This window comes from Epinephelus fuscoguttatus, linkage group LG5 (assembly GCF_011397635.1).
Source record: "Epinephelus fuscoguttatus linkage group LG5, E.fuscoguttatus.final_Chr_v1".
Lineage (NCBI taxonomy): Eukaryota > Metazoa > Chordata > Actinopteri > Perciformes > Serranidae > Epinephelus > Epinephelus fuscoguttatus.
This window is the reverse complement of record NC_064756.1, coordinates 30920976-30944821: the sequence shown is the minus strand read 5'-3', so window position 1 is coordinate 30944821 and position 23846 is coordinate 30920976. Positions and strand designations below refer to the sequence as shown.

Sequence of the window (23846 nt, the reverse complement as noted above, 5' to 3'; positions counted from 1 at the left end):
GAGCAGTTCATAGACCACTGTAGATCAGCCCCCTGTGTTCAGGGTAGCTGCATCAATTCACAGACAGGATTCTCTTGTCATTGCCCCTTTGGTAAGAATAATGTATAAAGGCGTTTTTTTTTAAAAGCAAAAATTAAACATTTTAGGAAATACTGTATGTTTATATGCAGAAAGTTAGATAAGAAGATCAATACCACTCTTGTGTTGGTCTGTTAAACATAAGGCCACGGCCAGCACTGGGTTAGGTTAGTGTAGCATACCACTAATACTGTAAACAGACTAACTGCTAGCTTGGATCTATTAAAAGCTAACAAATCATACATCTCACTAAATAACTTGTCATATTTTGTGTGTTCGATAATGTGCTGGATTATTTCTTGGCTCGGATTCTTTGCAAGGCAAGATGAGACAAAAGGTACCAGTGTACTTAATCAGAAGTAATCTGTAAGTAATCCCCCTAAAAAAAAGAGACAATTTTCAATATAAACTAGTTTTCTTATGTGCCCACCCAAGAAATAGTCTGGCACATAACCTCCCTGTGAAATTACACAATTTTACCCCTCGTATTTTGCACAGAGCTAGGCTAACTGCTATCCCCCATTCACAGTCTTTGTACTAAGATAAGCTAACTGACTGCTAGCTGTAGCCTTATATTTAATTGCCAGAATATGAGAGTGGTATCACTCCTATCTACATTTCTGCAAGAAAGTGAATACGTGTAGTTTGCAATATTTAGAATTGTTCCTTTATATTTAATGAATTATACCCTAACTTTTCCAAGCTTCAATAAATGTACAAATGCTGTGTTTCATCATGACTGTAGGAGTCAGTGGAGTCCACTGCGAGGAGCACAGTTATGGCTTTGAGGAGCTGTCCTTCATGGAGTTCCCCCCATTGGATCGCAGGACTAATTTAATCTCTCTAGAGTTTGCAACGGTGCAGAGGAACTCCCTGCTCCTGTACAACCATGGAGGATCAACCAGCAGGGAATTCTTTGCACTGGAGATATTAGATGGGGCCATAAATCTCTCTTATGACCTGGGCTCAGGACCTGTGAGGCTACAGACACAAAAGCAAGTGGCAGATGGATATTTTCACAGTGTCACTGTCAGGAGGATTGGGAATGTGAGTTTTTGATGTCTGTGCATACACACACACACACACAGAGTTAATAAGATAGCATTTTTAGAATGGAAAAGTAAATCTGAAAAGACTAATGTAGCCCTATTTGTATTTCACAGATGGGTTCTCTGGATGTGGACAACTGCACAGATGTTGAAAACAGTGGATTTTGTTTTTCTCAAAGTGATGGCAGGAGCTTAATGAGGTAATGGTGAAATAAGAATTACCAGTGTCTCACAATTTATAATGTCTGGTTTTAGCTGTGTTTTAATGTTTATGAATAACCTCTCTCTGTTTTTTCCTACAACCAGAACACTAGATGTTGGCAGTAATATGACATTTGGAGGAACAAGGACTTTTGAATCTATTTTACTGCATCCTGCTCAGATTAAAACACATGACTTCACTGGATGCATTCGTAACATTCATGTGAATGGCATCCTGCTGCGACCTGCAATGGCCCTTGCAACATATAACATCCTAGATAGGTAAGCATATAACACACACTTCCCCAGTATAATAATAAACTTTGAGGGTCTATGATTTAAACGATATTATCAGTGTCTTGGTGGTGTAGCGGTTTGGAACACTGATCTTGTGGTCACAACATCCCTGGTTTGGGGACCTTCGTTGTACATCATAACCCCTCTATCCCAACTCACTTGCTAACATCTCTCCACAGTCTCATCTTATAAATGCAAAATGTAAAAAAAAAAACAAAAAAAAACATGAAGCATGGAAATATCTTAGAAAAACTACATTATTAGCTTATTTACATAACACAGAAAAATGTATCTGACTGTTATGTTTGTACATGTCCTCATTATAGCAATTTGTCTTTGTGACTCATTTTTGTTTCATAAAGATGTCCTCGGACAACACCATCACCATGTCACAGCAATCCATGTAAGAATGGTGGCATGTGCCGTGACCTTTGGTCTGACTATCTTTGCGACTGCAAAAGCCCTTTTACTGGAAGCAACTGCGCTAAAGGTAGAGATATCTTTTAAGTCACAGGACTGTTTTTTATTATGTTAAAGGGACAGTTCACCCCAAATCAAAACCACATATTTTTTCCTCTTAGGCCTACCTGTAGTGCTGTTTATCAGTCTAGATTGTTTTTGTTTGAGTTGCCAAATGCTGGAGATATCGGCCACAGAAATGTCTGCCCTCTCTTCAATATAGTGGAACTAGACAGTACTCGGCTTGTGGTGCTCAAAGCGCCAAAAATACATTTGAAAAACTCAAAAGCAATTTTCAGATATCATGATGGTTTACACAAGAGATTCCACAGACACTATTGTAAGTATTTTCATGTAGGAACTACCTCATCACTGTGCAAAAGAAGTGTCCATCTACTCATGGACAAGTGCTCATGACAACCAGTCATGTAAACATTAATCACATCCTCAAGGGCTGAGTTGCATGTTATGTTAGCATTGTTAGTTGATGCTATGTGAGCTAGCAGTAGATGCATGCTTCCGTCTCCGGACGTGATTTCTGGAATGAGACATTGCTGTTGAGTTTTTCCAGATGTTTTCGAGCGGTCTTTGAGCACCGCAAGCCAAGTGCCATCTAGTTCCATCAGATTGGACAGAAAGTATTTCTGCAGCTGATTTCTCCAGTACTCTGCAACTCAAACCAATATAATCTACACTGAAAAATAGCTGTACAGGTAAGAGGAAAAAATGGACTGTCGATTTTGGGGTTAACTGTCCCTTTAAATTTAATCTTCCTTTTTCCTGTGCTCTGTCATTTTGAATAGAAATGTCAGAGGAGCTTGTGTTGCGATTTAATGGCAATGACTACATTGAGTATGTCATCAAGGAGCGATTCAAGAGAGACTACCTGCTGAAGGACTTGCTGGATGATGAAAAAAAGGGAAACAATAGAGACCGAACAGTGATTAACATCAAGTTCAAGACCCAGGATCATGGAGTGTTAGTATTTATTGTTGGACAGACAGGATACACAGTGCTGACGGTAAGTATGGAATGCATTTATCCAGATACTTATTCATCTTGGATTTATGTTCATAGTGTAAAATGTGTTGCTTTTCTCTGTCCAATTCAGATAAAAGACGGAAAGCCTGTGTACATTTCCAAAGATACACTATCAGGACACCTGTCAGAGTTGACTGTGGACTCTCCTGTAGCTGACGGGGTCTGGCATGTCCTCTCCTTGTTCAGCAATGGACAAAACATCTTTCTGGTTCTAGATGGTAAATCTGTCTTGAACATTACTGGCCGCAGTATGGATCTCACTCCTGTTAGTGTGGAAAAGATCATTTTTGGTGCAGCTCTCACAGATGATTCAAAGCTTCAACAGTCAGGTAAATTTATATAGCAGTCAGCTGACAAATGAAGTGTTAATGTTTGAACTAGATATTATAAGACCTACAAATGTCGGCTCTTATATTTTCCATTCACTCACTTACCTAGATAAGTAGCCATAATGATAATGTATTATTTTTCTGTTGCATTGAATGCATCTTGGCCACATACTACAGAGTACATGTACTGTCAATCAAGGTCAAGAATACACAGTGTGTTTATGTAGGTGTATCATACAAGGCACGCTAACAGATAAAGATGCTGTATCTAAAAGAAAAGGGCATTTTTGTTGTGTATAAGCCAAAGTAAAATGATTTTAGGGCAGATCCTCAGCTGACGAGGGCCGGAACATCGCAACATATTGCTTTTTTTCACTCCATACAGGAGGTTTCTTCAGGTTAAGTGTCTCTTTGTTTGGTGTGGGAATAGAGATTTGAGCTATATTCAGTCCTTTTTCTTTACATCTATAATAAACTTTACTTAACTGTTTTTATGGCAGGATTCATTGGATGTGTGCAGTATTTCAACGTGAGCAATTACACTCTGCCTCTCAGTGGACACAGCACGATGGTGGACGTCTACCCGAGCACAACTCTGGTCCAGTCGAACTGCAGCTCTCATGGTGTCTGCCTCCCCTCGCCCTGTTCTGAGGAGAACACCACCAGGAGGCGCTGTGTCTCAGCACACTGTCAAAACCGATGGAGTGCGTGTGGACCTGCCATGCAGAACAGATCCTGCATCTGTTTGTATAACATCTCTGACCACACCTGTGATGTCTGCATCTCTACAACAGAGAGCAATGATCGATGCTCTGAGGAGCAGGGCAGCGCTCCTCTGTGGCTCATAGCTGTGATTCTTCCTCTAATCACCATTTTGGTGATTATAATAATGTTTGTCGCCCTTTACAGAGCGAGGCAGCAGACTGTGAAGTGTCAGAGTGATACCTCGCCACAGAAAACAGAACATGGGACAGACAATGTAGCGTTCTGCTTTGATGACACTAGAATGCTCACAGATGCTGCATCTGCAGAAAAAGAGAAACAACACGACCCAGTGAGTGCTGATCAGCAGAGGTTGGGTGGGGAATTTTACGGTGATGCCGGTTTGTCAAGTGTTCAGCCGGTGCCTGACAGTGAGCTGGAATATTATGAAATCGGCAGCATCTCCAGTGCACTACATTCAGACACTGCCTCGCTAAAGCTGAGCTGGCACAAACATATGTACAGCACAAAGTGTGTGAAAGCTGATCCTAAACGGTGGGGAGATTTGAGGATGCTATTATCAGGATTTAAGAAAGAACACTCCAGTGAGGAGAGGGCAAAAAGTCCTACGAAGCCTCAAGATGTGGCTCTCCTAAACAAACAGTTGTTGACTAGGATTGATGCAGGGCAGACCCAGCGTACACCGCCTTCTTACAAAAGAAGGTTCTTGCAAGCAGACTTCCTGGAACCTGTACAATGCCTTACTTTTGAAGAGATTAGTAAACTCAATGCTCCACAGGATAAAACAATGTCACATCGAGCATCCCCGAGGTCTGGACCCACCAAGTCCACTATGATGACTGGTGCCTCATCTGACAGTGAAACAGACAGCACATTCACCTGCTCGGAGTCTGAGTGTGGGCACTTTTCTATCAGCAGGAAATGTATACATGATCAGTCATCCCTGTCAGCAGGCAGCATCAGACAACAAAGCAACCTGCCTTTCAGCTCATTTTTGAAGCACACCTGTCACTCTGCTGCAGGTCAGCATGAAGTTGACAGTGCTCCCTCCAGTATGTTTGAGCAGTGGGAAAATATTTTAAATATGCAACTACCTTTTAGCAGCTATGCTCCAGTCTTTGAGGATATAGCAAACCTACCCAGTGACCCCAGTCATAATGATATGCAGAGTGACACAGAGGAAATTATTTGATCGTCATAATATAGGTGTTGCTAATGGGTTAGGTGGAAAATACTGTTACTTTATTAAAATAACTGTGATGTATCAAAACTCATTAATGATAAGTAATGTCATGAAAATTCTAAGTTTTAGTTTGGACTTTGACCACGTTCTAAACAGGCAGTAAAATGATGTCTTTGGTGATGTAGCCTATTAGATACAATGCTGGTTGTCAATGAAATTTGCTATAGCAAAACATTATGTTGTACATGTTGTAAAGAGAGAAGACAAGCTAATAGGCCCCTGAGAGATCACTCTGTCAACGTATTGAATGGAGTGGTCTGAAATGCTGAATGTTAAGATGAAACACTCTGTTGCACAGGTCTGCCTTGGATCTTTCTTTGATGCTTCAAAATCCAAGGGAAATGATGGTAAAGGTCCTTGAGTCTCCGCTGGTTGCAAAGCCTGTTTTTTTTTTTTTTTTTTTTTAATCAAATCAAATAAATAAATTAAGTAATTCTGTATGCTGAAATACTAACCAATAAATGTATTTGCAATAAGAAAAATATTGTGATGGGTTTGCTGACTGTGCCTGTATCATGATGATGACCACAAGTCAAGTGACATGGATAAAACATGGTGGGGCAGTGGAGCAGCAAAGCTAAAGGCTAAAAAAAGCAAAGATATCAGAGATACTGGGGGAGACCGGGTATGACTGTAACAGTTTTTGTCTCAGCACCTATAACTTGCTGAATTCTTGTGTTAGAGCTCTCAAATTTTGGCGTGAAGTACTCTTATTTCTCTATTACAAATAACAATGTTTCCAACTTCTCCAACTGTATTAAAAAGTTAATTTACTGATGGTAAATGTCAAGAGTTCCATTGTTACAACCTGCCCCACTACTGGGTTAAGTTGTAACACAGCCTGGAGTAAAAAGTAACAATATGAGTGAAGTATAAAAATCACACAATTTCAAAATATACACATAAAATCTGATACATACACTAATAACCAATTTCTATGAAGGTCTAACCTGCTAACCTGAGCCTGTCAGATGCTCAATACCTCACATAAAGAGAGTCCAAGATACATGTGTGCTTGACTGGTTACTGGACTGAGCAGTAATCAGTAAAGACATCCTCTTGCTGCTCTTTGGCTTTGTGACTGCTGTGATAGCCCACACAAGGCAGCTGTATTGATCCAGCCCATTCTCACTCCCAACTCGTCAACTACCAGCCCTTTGTCAGTGATTTTGGTGTCAGATATCAATGCACAGAGGTGCCTTATGCTGTGGTCTGATACACACCAGGTGGCGGCTATTTCTGAGGCAGCTGGCAATAGTTCTTTTGGCTCGGCTCACTAAAAAGAGCCGTCTCTTTTGGTTCCCAAGTGGCTCCTCAGATTTTTGTTGCTTAAATTAATTTATTACCAACAATAATATAAAATTAAGTGTAAAATAAATTACGAATGTAAAAAAAAAATACATTGCATCAAATGTTTAGTATTTGTATGGCATTTGTATGGCATTATATACTCTGCTACAAAAAATAAATTATAAAGTACAAAAAAACTTTTAACTATTTTAAACTTTGAACTTTTTACTACACTTAACTATCTTAAACTTGTAACTATTTACAGTGAAACAACATAGAGAAGTTTACAGAATCACAACAGAATATAACTAAAACTGCAGTTGCAGTAGACACACTGGCACCTTCATTAATAGCAGGCTTGCTTGCTTCCAATTGCACTGATGGATGAACGGTTCTCATGTGCAGGTTGTTTGGATATGACATTTTAATCTTTTTTTTTTTTTAACCTTTCCAGCACGTTGTCTCTCTCTGTGCGCCTGCTCTCTTTTCTGTCTGTCTCCCTCCCTCCTGTTCATGTGCTCACTGTGCTGTGTGTGCCTGTAACCCCCGCCCTCCCCTTTCTGCTCACCGCGGACACACAGACGACACCACACATATTGACCAATCACGTGCGGCTTGAACAGAAAAAACAAACAAACAAAAAAAAACAAAACCAAAGCCGCTCCCAATCAGCTTCTGTCGTTCACTTCACAGAGCCGGTTCGTGACCGACACATCACTAGCTGGCAACAAATACCAAAGTTTTGTCAGTGGATGTCAGACACCGACACCGAGACACTCTTCACAGGAGTATGATGTGCACTGGGCACCAGCTATTTTTGATGTCACTGGAAACCATTCTAAATCTATTTACCATTGCTTTCTCCTGAAATATGTTTTTGATTGATGGTTGTTTTATCTTGTCCTCGCCTGCAGTTTTGACTGAATTTTAATTCATCTTTTATTTTTATTTTGTATCATACATGTTTATCTTTTTTTTTGTCACAAATGTTTTGATTGTCTTTAATGTTCATCACTTTGTGTTGCATTTTATGCAAGAATTGTGTCATATGAATGAAAAAAGATGAAGTGCTTTACCTAAGTAGTACGTTTATTTAAAAAAAAAGAGAGAGAGACTGTATGCATGTAACGAGCAGAAACTGTACATTTCCTGTGAAAATGGAAATGTGTTTTGAAAAGACACAGTGCATGTTATAATTGAGAAAACATCTGTGAACATCCAGAACAGACACAGGAGGCTACCTAGTAGCAGGACCACTTGCTAAGTGGCAGTAAATGGCGAGGTGGGATAAAAACAGTTTTTTTGTTGTTTGTTTTTGTTTTTTTTGTACAGTCTGCTCAATATCATATGGCAGATATTGTTTGGGGACAGACCAAACTGTCTTTCCCTGCCTCACCTCATCAGTAGCATGCCCCTATTAGGTTTTTTCACCAACTCTCCTGGCATGCTGAAAGGAGTAAGAGAAAATGTCTTCAGTTGTCACTGGGGTTAGTTGTAACACTTTTTTTAAAGGTACTACAACCTGCCAGCCGGTGTTTAGTGAGCTGTAGCAGCAGGGTAGCTTAAATTGATCAAGATGAAATGCCTCATATTTTACCCAATCTAATCTAATAGTAATAAGTTACATAATTTGAACTTCAAGATTATCAGGGCCAGTCAAAATACAGAATTGGTTCAAAAAAATACATTTAGACCTAAAAAAATACAGATGTATTTTGACAGTAAAATATGCATACTTCTTTACACAGCTATCAAATTCCACATACAAGGTCAGAAGGGAGGGGGTCATACAATACATGCACTGCATTCTTAATCTGTGCCGTTTGGAAATAGCAGTTGTATTCCAAATCTGTGGGCAATAGTACAAGACTGCTTTTGGTTTGTAGTCCGGGTTAACAATCATGTTTCAGCAGTGGGTAAACAGTCCACGTGGAGAGCAAAAAAGGAATTGGCTAAAATGCAATCTTAGAACCCATTTTTTTTTATGTATTTTAATTCATATGCAGATATCTGTTTATAAAGATTAGCAAAACTGACCAGTGCACAGAAGAGGAACTCTTGGCCTGAAGCTGTGCCTCCCCTGTTCTCAGTGTTGAACTCATTATATTGAGTCCTATTTAGATGCAGGCGCAGTTGTCATTTTCACGCCCTGCGCCCTCTTTGTCTAACTACCAAATGAACTTGCGCTTCTCTGGGTGTGTTGGTCTAAAAATAAGGAGTGGTCAGGCGCAGTCATGGCGCGTTGCTACTTAGATGACGTAAAAAGTAAATGCGCCAGTGACCAACAAAAACCTGGTCTAAAGTCAACGGCGCAGTGTTTCGCTGTTAAACAAGTTAGTAATATGCGTCTCTAGGCGGGTGCACAACGTGCGTGCACTCTGCTCAGACACACGCGGAGCAGCCACAAATATGCAAAAGATAACAAATAAAAATATGATTACAATGTCAAAGGTTATTATTGTGCACATTACAATATTTATCAGAAACATGTCTTAATGGTCAGTCATTAATCAGAACGTTCTAATTGCAGTAATAATGATCATCATAAGCCAGCTCGCAGTGTCCGAATATACGGAACTGCGAGCAGACCTCCACGGGCTGATGATCCTGTAAAATGAACTTGTCTTTCCCAATTGAATTGTGATCATTTTGGCATGTAAATCACAAAATCAAAGATGTGAAAACATTTGATAAAATTTATTTTGGCATAAACACAACAATAACCAGCTTCTGTGAACTAAAAACGTAAACTTATAGCCCTACAAGTACAAATGTATATGTAAAAAAAAAAAAAAGCTTTTAGAACGTAAAACTGAAGATCATCTTGTCAGGAGGAGGAGGAGGATGACCCCAGCTCCGCAGCCAGCGTGCAGCCAGACCAGACAGCCACGGGTCCAGCCCTTCCTGCACCTTCAGGCAGGGGGGTTCAGGATGCTGGAGAGGGAGCTGGGCTCTGTAACCTCCCGGGTTAAAATAAAATTGAATAACTTTCAATTTGTTGACAGCGTTTCTCTCATGCACGCGCTCCCTCTTTCTCTCTCGCAGTCTCACTCTTGTTTCTTTTCTTATATAATATAGAATACACTGACTCCCTATGCTGTGGCTGTTTGTGATTGGCTGAGAGGGATATGAACTTATTAGTTTGCAGGTGTGTTAATCAAATCAGGTTGGGTTTCCATTACGCGTGCCAAATGGTGCCAATCCCCTTTGATCTGACATCAGATGTGATGGGACAGTCAATATAGAGATACATTTATCGTCTCCTCAGCTGTAAAACACTCACTCTTTGCAGTTGGTAGGTCTGCCATCTAACTAGCTCTCTGCCATGCGCTCCAATCGCCCCTCTTTTAAAGGGAATGAGAGGTGACACTCTGATTGGCTTATTGAATGATACGCCCAAAACACACCCATGACTAATTCATAGAGTAAGTCCAACCCTTTTAGACTCTCCGCCATGGTGCACAGTCTGAAAACGCGCTGTCTAACTAGCAAGTGACTGGGACACGCCCATGCGCTGCACGCCTGGCACTTTGCATTTTAGACCATATAAATAGGGCCCTTAATGTTTATTTAACAGATGTGTTTTGTAGTTTGCAGGAGTTAAGACAGAGAGAGAGTTTTTGGCCAGAAAAATTCTTCAGCAATATCTTGAAGGTTGAAATGTGATTACTATGGACACAAGGTGCTAATAGAAAATTAGTTTATTTTACAAAAAACAAAGAACACTGTAATACATTTGATTTGTTCACTTAAAAACAAATTTACTGCTTACTTTACAATGACACAAAAAATACCTAACAAGAAAATATAGACAAAAAGAATTAAACAAACAAATAAAATGGAGTAGGACCAAAGCCAGGCATGAAAATATCTCTTTTGATTCGCTGTTTTGAATACAAAATAGGTAACTTACCTGAATCGTGTAGATCCAATGGGAATTTTTTTTCTGGTCTCGGGTCTGTGGAGCGAAGCCACAGAAAAAAAGATGGGGACGTAGGTGTCAGTCTTGTGTGTTGATGCTTGAAGGAGGAGATAAGCTCACATTTTTCTTGAAATCTGATTGGCTCAGCTGCAGTCATCAGTCATTACTCATGGCAGACAGGCTAGTTTGACCGTTAGACATAAAACATGGATAAAGCCGGGAAAAAAAGTGGCGTGCAGAAAACTCAAATAAAAAACTTAAATCTTTACAAGAAGAGGCAGCAAAGTGCTCCAAAATAACGACCTGTTTGGCCGCGGCGTTGGTTGACGGGCTGAGGCTGCTGGTGTTGCTAATGACGGAGATGGAGCTGGAGACGACAGTGCCATTATAGCAGGTGCATTAACGTCAGCTAACGCTGGCTTTGGCAAATTGAGTATTTCTTCTAGGTGTCCGTTATAAGAGGCCAACTAGCCTACTAGGTATTGCATAAGGTCATTATAATTTAAACCTGTACTAAAAGAAAATATGTGCTTGCTTTTTTCCTGTGGATTCACACAATTAACGTTAGGTGGTGCTCCCAGTCCCAAGGACAACGAAGCTGAGGGACAGACTAACCCCAGTTGTGATGAGGAGGAGGATAAGACCAGAAATATGACAGGTGCAATGTGAAGGCATAGCCTACTATGCATTACATTTTAGCCTGAGGAAAACCTCTTTTGTAGTATTAAGTGGGATTTTTTTGTTGTAGTAATAAGTTAACTAAAAGGGTAGACAATTATATTGTGCATAAAATTAGATTCAGTTCAGGCTTTATTGTCACATACATAGAATCAGTGTAGGTGCATTAGGATTATAGAATCATATGCTCTTATTTTAAGTTAAATAATAAGCACATCGCCATTTGTGGCCAATTCATTATTGCATTTATTTTATAGTCTGGAATTAAACAATAACTGCTAATTATGATTATGCAGTTGATTCTCAGGACAGCGTTTGTGTAGTGTGTACAAGCATATAGAGGATTATAGGTAGGAACGTGTGGGACGGTGTGTGGGGCGGTGCGCCTGAATGTCCAGGGCTGAATTTGTGTCTCAGTCCGCCCCTGGTCTCGTCTCTTATACAACATTTGTGAACATGTAAAGATACTTTATTTGTACTTAGTTATACATTCATACTTTTGTTTTTGTGCAATCTTGTAATTCTGCATGTGATCACCACTAGAGTAAATCTAAAAGAAATCAGATATGAGCATTTGGAAGCTAATTTTTCCACCAAAAAAACAACAACAACAAAAAAAAACAATCAAAGAGCATAAACCCGGGACCCCCTAGCAGGTGCCGGGTCTTGTATCCTTTTCACTTTTTCACCCCTGACCCATTTTCATGCCTGCAAAGCACAACGTTGTTACAATAATCTACTAAAAACAGAGGCTTTATGATGGAATGTAAGTTCATTCTGATTTGGCTCCCTGACTAGGAAAGTAGATCTAGAGCTGAGAGACCCAACAAAGAAACAGCTCAGTGAACTTATAACATGGCTTGAGGGGGCCCCTGCTTGAGGATCACAGGCTGTGTTGTGGCTCATAGAAATTGTACTGAGGAATCTGACCATGCAGTGACTTAAAAGTAAACATAGATGTAACACATTGGATCCAGCAAAAGTAAATAGCATACTACTTGATGTCATATATTGCACATTGCTCCCCTATATTATCAGTTGCACATTGACCGTGTTGTATTCTATCCTTTATTTGTGCTGATATTAATTTTCCTCATCAAAAATCTCTTCTTCAAGTTTTCTTTGATATCCTTGGTTTTGAAACAATATATTATTGGGTTGATAGCAGCAGGTAAAAGACTGTACAGCATTACAACAACAATACGAACTGGATCACTCAAAGAGAATCCCACATTATTTGCAAGATAAACAAAGCATCTCGGCATGTAATATAGACCTGTGATGAGAAGCTGTGGTGTGCACGTAGACAGAGCCCTGATGTGGTGGCCATCGGAGTTGGACATTTTTATTACAGCAACAATGATAACAAAATACGAGAAGATGATAAAACCCAGAGGCAACAACAAACTAAACATGGCAAGACCAAATGCAATGACCTGAACGTCTCGTACATTCTCACATCCAAGCACTGTTATTGTTATATGGTCACAATAGCACTGCAAAATTGTGTTTGAATTACAGAAAGGCAAAGTAAGAGCATCAAAAACTATACCCACCATCCATGACGCTGGTATAAACCATGATATTCCACAAAGCACAGAAACAGTGGTGTTTGTGAAAAGCACAGTGTAACGCAGGGGAGCACAAATTGCAATGAAGCGATCGAGGGCCATCACCATCAGGATAAAAGAATGAGTCGCCCCTAAAAAATGGACAAAATACATTTGTGCAAAGCATCCATAAAATGAAATAATGCCATCATCAAACCAGTATTTTGATATAATCTTTGGCAGAGTAATAGTCCCAAATGCTAAGTCAGTTAGTGCCAAGTGGCAAAAGATCAGATATGAGGGTTTGTGGAGAGACCTTTCACATTTCACAAACACTAAAATGAAAATATTTCCTACAGCTATAGCCAAGAAGAGAAGAAAGAGCAGGGCTGACACAGGTCCATAATACTCCCGTGAAAGTCCAGCAAATCCCAGGATGAAGAAATCCTTTATCCTTGTTACATTTGTGTAGAACATAATCACGTGAATTAACAGTAACAACCTATCAAATAGAAAACACAAAGTGGTTATGTGATGGGACAAGTTAAGAAAATTATAAATGATACGGAAGCATTAACAATACACCCAACTACTTCATATTTGCAAACAGAAGCATACATCACTCACTATAGTGTCCATTTGTTCTGTGGAGGATCTGTGGAGTAGACCTTACCTAGTAGATCTGCCTCCATGAATGTAATAGCTACATCCCACTGTCATGCCACCTAATATGTGCTGAGCATGTTGTTTGACATGGCAGTATAATATGTGACAACAGGGAGATCCCACTGGGTCACATTCCCAAATGAGTTCCACCCATTCTACACAGAGTAAAAAGAGTTACTAAAATATTATTTACTTTCCATTCAGTGGCTTGCAGCCATGAACAATAGGCAGCTACATCAGGGAAAATCTGTACAGATGCTTCTGCCAGAACCACAGCATAAGAATATACATGTCAAACATGTAAAACAATGGACTACACAATGACTACACAATGAATTAATGCATTAATTTGCGTGCGTTTTAAAAAAATTAACATATGCATGTCACCTCCCAGTCTCCGTAGAATAATGTTGTAGGTCTAACATTACATTTTTTTAAACTATTCAGCATTATACAAAAACTGAAAGCTCCACCTTAAACGTGCAATATGTAATTTTCTGCCGCTAGGGGTCTCAAACCAAAACAATAACAGAAGACGGCGTTGGATGACGTCATGAAGTGGCGTGGGATCATGGGAGTTGTATTTATATAACAGATACAGATCTAACGTTCCTCACTCCGTGTAACTGAAACCGACCGTGGCAGTTTTTTTGGCAGAGCGAGCTTCAGCAGCAGAGAAATGCTCATGGACGAGGTATATTACTGAAGTTATATTCACTTTATGTTTCACTTTATGCAAATGAGTCCATCGGCTGGTGTAGCAGCCCGAGGCAATCTGGTACCTACATTGGATCGTCAAACTCTGATCTAACTATCAGTAGTAACGTTACTTAGGCTGACCAAACGTCCTCTTTTGCCTGGACATGTCCACTTTTCACATCCCGTCCGGGGTTTTTTTATAAACTGATTATAATGTCCGGTTTTCCGTGTGTTAAATTCATGGTTCTCTTTTTTAGCGACTGTCTCACTAACCTCAGGTATTTACACTCTATTCAGAAATGCTACTTACTTTAGCTGAGCGGTTAGCAATCTGCTGGTTATTTGAACAAACTGCTAGTTACTTAGCTTTACAGTTAGCGATGGCTTCTCCCTCTCTGCTGCTCTCTCTTGCTCAGTGCGTCTTATGTTTAGCTATTCCTCTGCCTCTTTTATAAATGCAGTTCATTTACCGGCATCAGCTCAGCATTATAGAAACCTATTGTTAGATGTTGTGGTTAGCCAGCCTCTGCTCCACACCGCTTCGCAGCGGTGGTCACTGGCCGGAGCGCTGGTGTCCCGGCAGGCAGCAGTGCTTGCAATACACTCGTGGAAATGATTAATATTTCCATAACATCAGCCAGATGTTTGCTTACCCGTCTAGTAGAACACACGCGAGGTCGACGTCGAATTGTAGTTCTAGATTTTCACAAAGATCTCTCCATCTCGGAAAGGCCCAATATTTATCGTGGATTTAGCTCTCTTCTTATCCCAAATTCTTCTGGGATCGCCTGGTTGACCCGTACGTTTCCGTTTTACCGGCTTGTTTACCAGGACAGCTTTGGTGTCAGAAGGTGCAGCAACCGTCAATGCATAATCATGATCCATGACGAGTTACCTTAGCCTAGCAACAGTAACGTTCATTCTCTGACGTCTCATCCGGTCTGCTGCTTCTTCTTCTTCTCCTTCATTTAATGTCTATGGTAACTGGAGTTACGCCGCCATTGCGACCTAATGACACGGTCCGTAACTGTTATTAATATTTCATATTTATCTGGGTTTGAAAAATTGTTGGAAACATTTCTGATAATCAAAGTACACAACTAAACAAAATATATAATACTGGTTTAGTCGTTTTTAGAAATTTTTATGTGGAAAAACTACATATTATACCTTTAAACAGATGTGAAGTAAATATTATGTAAGTATATTGTGCTGATAATGCCTGTTTTTACTCTTCAGTTAAATTAAATATTTAAATGCAGGATTTTTACTATTAATAGATAGTGACAGTGTAACTTCAGGAAAAAAGTTTTGAGTAGGCCTATTAACAGGTACAGTAAAGATAGCACACACATCCCAAAAGACTGGGTGCTGGGTGCTGGACCAATAAAGTGAGAATGACATAAAAGATGAAGTCTGCACACCTGAAGCTGCTCCTTGAAGAATTTATTTGATGTAACATTTCGGGCTCCTGCCATTCTTCAGACATGAAGTGAATGTGGATACACACCTCTATATGTACAACCCCCTAGGGTCACCTGACACACTCAGGTGATACACCACAGGTGTGAAAAAAAAAAAATCAGAAAAAATATATATATTTGCATGTACATATAATTCAAATATATCTATGCACAAGCACAGGAAAATACATGCATGCATAGTTAAATACAATTCAAAAGATCACAGTACACTATAATGCAACAATACCAAAATACCACTATACAAAATTCTTTGAGAATATTTTAAGAGAATTTGCACAGGTATAAGGCCTGCAGTGCAAATGTAAATAAATATATCACACACACTCTAAGTATCACATGAAGAAATCATCAGGTGTACTGTAGAGGCGCCTCCAACAAGTAAGTATCAAACCCACAGCGATATGACAAATGCCTTTATTACTGCTTAAATCAACGTACCCAGTTAGAGAAAGGGTGTAAAGTAAAGCAACATGGCCCCCAAATCACTAAATCCAGCCCTGAAAACACACCTAAGTCCCAGCCCACAGTTACAAACACCAGTGAAATACACTTAGCAGATGTATTTTTCCAAATCTGCATATTAGTAGCTTGCTTTGACATAACCAGCACAGTCATAAAGAAGAGCATGGATTGATCAGGGGAGATATTTTCCTCATGCTAACGTTGTTAGTGTTATAAGTTATTATGGTGTATAGGTGAAAACATGCTCTACTCAGTCTGCACCACCATGGTTAAAAAGCTGAGCATGCATTTAAATTGCTTATATTTTTAATAGGGGGTATAGCATACAAGCATGCATGTGCCCTCCCCCCCCCCGCTCAGTGCTGTCAGTGGCTTCTCTCACAGCAGCACAGCGCCTCTCTGTCCCTCTCCTGTGTCGCTGTGCACATGCAAGCAGGAGAGTTTAGTTGTATTTGTCCAGCAATTACATCTGATATTACCATTAGGTACAATTAAGATATCATTATCATCTGAACTGCATACTTTACACTAATGAAATGCAAATCTACACAAAAAAAAATACATTATACATCATGCCAACCTCATATATTTTTTTTGGGTGGTTGTTGTCCAATCACATTTCTTGCAAATTCGTGTAAGGATGACTGAGGTATGAGTCTGTTGTTAGTATGAAACTTTTATCTCTACTCCAATTCTTGCTGTTTTCAGCTTCTTTATTAAAGTCTGCTTAATGTCTTGAGTCTTGAAACAATAAATGAGTGGATTAACAGCAGCAGGAAAAAGACTGTACAACAGTACCAATAAAATACGAATATCTAAACTAAAGGAGAATCCAACAGTATTTGCTACATATACAAAACATCTTGGAAGGTAAAACAGACAAGTAATAAATATTTGTGGGGTACAAGTTGATAAGGTTCTTTTACGGCCTGCAGCATTAGACATTTTCAGAATAGCCACAATGATGGAGATGTAAGAAAACAAGATGAATGCAAGAGGAAGCAAGAGGCAAAACATGGCCATACAGAGAGTAGTGACCTGTACAATTTTAACATCCTCACCACATGCTTGACTTGTTATAGAAATGTGGTCACAGTAGCACTGAGCAATGACATTTGATTTACAGAAAGATAAAGTGAGGGCATGGAGTACAATGGTCACTAGCAAAGGCAGAGGGATGAACCAAGCAAACCCACAGAGCACAGATATGATATTGTTTGTAATGAGGACGGGATAACGCAGAGGAAAACAAATTGCAATAAATCGATCAAGAGCCATTACCAACAGGATGAAAGAAGTCACTGAACCTAAATAGTGAACAAAGAACATCTGTGTAAAGCACCCATAGAATGAAATAATGCTGTCACCAAACCAATACTTTGTTATGATCTTTGGGAGAGTCAGGGTGCCAAATGTGAAATCATTCAGCGCCAGGTGACAGAAGACCAGATATGTTGGTTTCTGCAGGGACTTCTCATAGATCACAAATGCTAAAATGAAAATATTTCCTATTGCAATAGATAGGTAGACAAAAAAGAGCAGAGCTGACACAGGTCCATAATACTGTGGTGAAAGTCCAGGGAATCCAAGAATGAAGAAGTTTCTTATCCTTGTAAAATTGGTGTAGATCATTATCACCTATTTCACATCAGCAGATAAAGATAATTCAGCAAGATCAAGTACATTATTAGTCTCTTAACAGATCTAATTATCTAATAATCTGATGAACGATTAATACAATTAAAACATTAACTGAAGCCCAAAAGTTAATTACATTTTACATTCTTCTCCACTATCTCAAACTATGGCTGAATGGTAAAAGCTTCTGTGATGAAATTTAACACTGTTTTTTCATATTCAGACAGAAGCTTTTACATTTCTTTTTTATCTTTCAATCAATAGCAGGTATATAGGGAACAAAGCAAATTCATCTGTATAATATACATGTTGTGGTTTCCATTCAGAGTCCCTGAAAGTGTCTTACCGTTCAGATGCAGGCCCACAACTAAAATCTGAGTTCACTCCCTGGGTTACAGCTAATATTCATTCCCTCTTTTGTCTGACCATGCAAATCCTCCAAGGGTCATATTCTCAAATGAGTCTCTAAAGTGCCCAAACACACATAATGATATCATCTTCCTTATCGTTACAAGTGATACATTGAAAAGCTGCATAAAGATTGAAACAACCTTTAATTAACATCAGTGAGAAGACCATTTAAAATAGATTAAAAATAGCACCGTTAATCGATGTTCAGCCTCAATACACTAAAAAATATTCCATCATGAAAAAATAAAGTGGCAAAACATTTACAATTGTGCATCTCTGTAATAGTTTTCCTCCAGGTTTACCTCACTATATCAGTGATTTTAGGTTAGTTATGTTTGATGCCAAACTTACAGTAACATATTAAAATGACTGAATATGGGTAGTTTTTCTACTGATTATTGTATTTGTATAAATGTCTTAAACTTAAGTACACATTTGGTTTTATTAAAGCCTACCATGCTTAGAACTTGAAAAGCTCCGAGTTGGTGACTCCTAATGGTACTATAAAACACAGGAAAGCGATGCAACCCCACAGCCAGTTTTTTTAATAGTGTTGTGTTGTTTTTTTTTGTTTTTGGTTTTTTTTTCATTTTTTATTTTAGTTTATAGTTCAGTTTAGTTTCAGTTAGTTTCCAGATTGGGTTTGGATGTTTCAGTTTAGTTTATATTGTTAAAAATGTTTAGTTTTACTTTAGTTTTTTTTAGTTTCTGTTTGGTTTTTCTTTACCTTTTTAATATGGGGTATTTGTCAGGGGCAAGATTTAAGAAGTTCTGAATAGGTATTACAATACAAACACAAAACTTCGTGAAGTCAGTTGACTCACAGTCTCAATAACCATATGCACCAGTACCTCCTCATGCTTGTTGTGTTTACAAATTTGACCAAATTGATGAATATTAAAACGAAAGTCATTTCCTGTATATTTTGTATAAGTTTGGGTTTGTTTTATAGTACACAATATCATTTCAATTGGCCGTAGGTGTGAATGTGAGTATGAATGGTTGTCTGTCTCTATATGTTAGCCCTGTGATAGTCTTGCGCCCTGTCCGGGGTGTACCCCGCCTCTCGCCCAGTGTCAGCTGGGATAGGCTTCAGCTCCCCCATAACCCCCAACAGGATAAGTGGTTACGGAAAATGCATGAATATCATTTCAGTTAGTTTCTGTTTAGTCTAGTCTAAGTTATATTTGTATTTTAGTTACCTAAAAGGGTTTTTTTTTCCACACCTTAGTTTTTACTTTAGTTTCAGTTAACTGTAATAACCCTGCACCCTGCCCAAATGATTTATTTCACACTGTTACTTAATGCGGGTAGTTATATGTAAAAGGGCCAACTACTTGGCTTGACATGCTTATTAACAAAATTAGTGCCAGTGCAGCAAGCAAAATTTTTTACATGAAAAATGCCATTTGTGCTTTCTAATCTTAAAATTGTCATGCTTGATTAAATGGGATTGTATGGATATCAGAAATATGATGACTGACAAAAACAGCTTTGACACATATGTTGTGTCACACTTTTATCAATATTTTCCATTTTCTTTTTTTAAAGATATGTTTTTGGGCATTTTGCCTTTACTAGATAGGACAGCTGTGTGTGTGTGTGTGTGTGTGTGTGTGTGTGTGTGTGTGTGTGTGTTTGGGGGGGGGGGGTGTTATGCAGCCAAGGGCCACAGGCTGGACTCGAACCCGGGCTGCTGCGGCAACAGCCTTGTACATGGGGCGCCTGCTTTACCCACTAAGCCAGCGACGCCCCTTTTTCCATTTTCTATAATGTTAGAAAAATACAGTGCCTAAGATTGCACCTGGGCTGAAAAAAACCCCTCAAAAAAACCAAAGATATGATTTCAGCTCAGAAAACACTTCATTGCACTGTTCAGCAGAATTAAAGCTATAAACAGTGGGAACTGTTCATCATGAGTATTGACCTGAAAGCTTGGCAAAGGAAAACTATTTGTAAACACAAAAATAAAACCCCTCGAGGATTTTCACATTGTCTGACGAAGCACTTCTTCTTTTTGACTTGCAACATACACCGGCCCCTGTTGTGTCATTAGTATCTTGTATCTTATCTTATCTTATTAGACATATTAATTGATGCCCGTAGAACAGACTAGATACACAGTACAGACAGAAGGAGTACTTAAGTACAGTTATGAGGTACTGGGGTCTGCTGGGAGCAAATATTCCTGGAGGAGTTGATGAGCATTGTTGTGGTGGAAATCACTTTGCTAAATTTAACTGTGTTCAGTTCAGTTTAAATATTTCAAAACACTGACTACTGTTGGACTGTAGGGTTGTACTTGATTGCATTGTTTACATTAACTCTATGTGCATCATCACAGTTCATAATGTTATGTTTAGTGCTACTTTTGATTGTCATCAGTTCAGTGAACTACAGGTTCAGACTGTTGAGTAGAAAACTATAGGCCTGTGCCAGTGCTGTTTACAGGGTCAATAATAGCAGTCAACAAAGTTGTCATCACATTGTGATTGCTTCTGTGGCTTTAGCAGACTTGAGAGGTGAGAGCTCTCAGTCACCAGTGAGTGAAGCTCCAAATCTAAAAGCTACTGATTCTGTTCTGATTTGTTTCTACTTTTTCTGACCACCTTTAGATATTGGCACTTGGAAATAGTACAGTGCCACTGACATGCACTTATCTACAACCACATGCATCAAGGCACAGCTTGAACAGAGAACAATAAATGTGAGTGGAGGGATTTGACACACATTATATTGCTGGTGTGTGTTGCTGTAATGCCTCTAGATGTGTGAGGACAACAGATCCTCGGCAGTAATAGTACTACTATTCATTCAGAATATTCAGCCTCATGGATACATTCAAAAAATGTTTTATTATATTCAACTGATTTTATTGTTTCATCTGTCTGTTAGCAATTTGTTACCTGCTTTGGCATTTTTGGCACAGTCACATCTTACATAGCATAATCTCATTTTGGAAACACTGAATACAAGTCATATAAAAATTAAATAAGTGAAAAAAGTAAGCCTTACACTTTTTTATTTTAGAATGTATAAACTGAGATAAGAGAGGCTGTGTGTTTTTTAACATTTACATCCAAACAAATACCCAAACACATGAAGACACAATGCTCATCTGATCAGTGTCCCCAGTGCTGTTGGTCAACATTAACAAAATCATGTGGCATTCTGCAATTATTAAACAGTTACACATATTTAAACTAGTCTTAATGAACAAAAATTACATTAGATTATAAACTATTACTGCCTTCAGGGAAAGGAGGAACTACCAGTTCGGATATATTTTTAAACATCAGGTGACAGGAATAATCTCTTAATTGTTCTTTTTTAATGAGCTGGTATAGCAAGACAATCAAGTGAATAAAAATGTTTATTGTCTGAAGTTTGTAACACGTTTACATGTAATTTTAACCACTGAAACATGGTTTAGAATTTTTTGTGCAGTAATTACTAAAGTTGTTCCTATTGAAATAAAATATTAAAAGCAAAGCCAAGCTAAAATTGTTCAATGTTTTCATGCATTATGTTTTCATGTGCACTGAAAATGCAGAAAAGAAAAAAGAAAGCCATGATTAAATTTTGGAGAAATGTATTTCTGGCAGAAAGCAACAATTCAAGTTTGAGGTGAAGTGTAAAGCCCAATATGTGAAGGTGGGATTTGTCTTTAATGTCACAAACTCCTCTGTGTCAGATTAATCCTGCTGTTGGCTTATACATTCTGCCTCATCTGTCAGCTTCACAATGTGAAAATTGTATCTTTATTCCAATTTTAGTTTTCTTCAGCTTCTTCATCAACAGCTGCTTAATGTCTTGAGTCTTGAAACAATAAATGAGTGGATTAACAGCAGCAGGAAAAAGACTGTACAACAGTACCAATAAAATACGAATATCTAAACTAAAGGAGAATCCAACAGTATTTGCTACATAAACAAAACATCTTGGAAGGTAAAACAGACAAGTGATAAATATCTGTGGGGTACAAGTTGATAAGGTTCTATTGCGGCCTGCAGCATTTGAAATTTTCAGAATAGCCACAATGATGGAGATGTAAGAAAACAAGATGAATGCAAGAGGAAGCAAGAGGCAAAACATGGCTACACACAAAGAAGTGACTGTAACTATTTTAACATCCTCACCACATGCTTGACTTGTTATAGAAATGTGGTCACAGTAGCACTGAGCAATGACATTTGATTTACAGAAAGGTAACGTGAGGACATAAAGTACAACAGCTACCATCAAAGGCAGAGGGATGAACCAAGCAAACCCACAGAGCACAGATATGATGTTGTTTGTAATGAGGACGGGATAACGCAGAGGAAAACAAATTGCAATAAATCGATCAAGAGCCATTACCAACAGGATGAAAGAAGTCACTGAACCTAAATAGTGAACAAAGAACATCTGTGTAAAGCACCCATAGAATGAAATAATGCTGTCACCAAACCAATATTTTGTTATGATCTTTGGGAGAGTCAGGGTGCCAAATGTGAAATCATTCAGCGCCAGGTGACAGAAGACCAGATATGTTGGTTTCTGCAGGGACTTCTCATAGATCACAAATGCTAAAATGAAAATATTTCCTATTGCAATAGATAGGTAGACAAAAAAGAGCAGAGCTGACACAGGTCCATAATACTGTGGTGAAAGTCCAGGGAATCCAAGAATGAAGAAGCTCCTCATTCTTGTTAAATTGGCAATCATAATTAAAATTTGTTATAAAAATCTATCAGGACCAAGACATGAAAGACCTGCAAGGTAAAAGCACTGATCAGACCTTCAGAATATTAATTGCAGAACACACAACCAACATGCAATATGATATAACAGAGATATCCAGCACCAAACTATTCAAAAATGATGCCATATATCAAAAAGTGCATGCTCTCCCATACTCTGTCTGAGCTCGGCTCTTACTGTGGATCGGATTTCAGTATCCAAACTCTCATTACAATGTCTGGATGCCAGGTAATATCAGCCTTTTATCAAGACTTGATCTGGCTGTCCTCAAAGGACCATTATGTGAATTGAAGAGCCATATGTTTGTTAGTTAGTTTGTTTTCCTCTTTCCAACGAGTTTAACTGAACTTAGCTTAGATGAAACTAAAATCAGTATTAAGAAAAAAAAAAACACAGATCAATGAAAATTATAAATATAAGATGTATATATCTATATTTTCTGTGGCTATTTTAATAAAAATCTGAGATCTGGTTTAGGTTGGAGAAAGATTGTGACCTTGGTTAATTGTTGAAAAGTCAACACTTCCTTGGATAAACAGGATACATAGACTTTTTCATTATACAATCAGACAGCCTGGTCTCACTCTCAGGGCGTCAAAAAATGCTACTTGGTCAGAGGGCCTCAGCATCAGATACGGACACACAGTTCACCCTTTAGCATCTGTATGATGCCACCGACGCCAAAGTAAACCCATCCACATCAATATTAGATGGTAAAAGTACTGATCATAGTATGACAAGCGAGAAAGTCCACTTAGGGCTGGTGGGAGGAGAGCCAGTTGTGTCCAACAAGCCTAGGACTTTGACCTAAGAGGCCGATGTTTGTGTTACATTTGAATATAAAAGTCAACATTCAGTCATTCGATCATGTGATTTGTTGGTG

The 23846-nt window shown here is 38.7% G+C and overlaps 4 protein-coding genes across 4 annotated transcripts; 1 reads left to right on the top strand and 3 right to left on the bottom strand.

Moving 5' to 3' along the window:
* The first annotated feature begins 773 nt into the window (after positions 1-773).
* On the top strand, positions 774-5369 carry LOC125889035 (protocadherin Fat 4-like). Its single transcript, XM_049576687.1, has 7 exons — positions 774-1125; positions 1242-1327; positions 1434-1610; positions 1988-2115; positions 2888-3105; positions 3196-3454; positions 3955-5369. Exons 1-7 carry the CDS (start codon positions 799-801, stop codon positions 5367-5369), a joined length of 2610 nt encoding a protein of 869 aa, XP_049432644.1. The 5' UTR covers positions 774-798.
* Positions 5370-12371: 7002 nt separating this feature from the next.
* LOC125888867 (olfactory receptor 52E8-like) lies at positions 12372-13337 on the bottom strand. Its single transcript, XM_049576500.1, has one exon. It carries the CDS (start codon positions 13335-13337, stop codon positions 12372-12374), a length of 966 nt encoding a protein of 321 aa, XP_049432457.1.
* A 3497-nt stretch (positions 13338-16834) lies between these two features.
* Positions 16835-17803, bottom strand: LOC125888891 (olfactory receptor 2AT4-like). The gene has a single exon (XM_049576524.1). The coding sequence runs from the start codon at positions 17801-17803 to the stop codon at positions 16835-16837; it is 969 nt and encodes a 322-aa protein (XP_049432481.1).
* Positions 17804-21946: 4143 nt separating this feature from the next.
* LOC125889034 (olfactory receptor 2AT4-like) lies at positions 21947-22927 on the bottom strand. The gene has a single exon (XM_049576686.1). The coding sequence runs from the start codon at positions 22925-22927 to the stop codon at positions 21947-21949; it is 981 nt and encodes a 326-aa protein (XP_049432643.1).
* Positions 22928-23846: the final 919 nt, after the last annotated feature.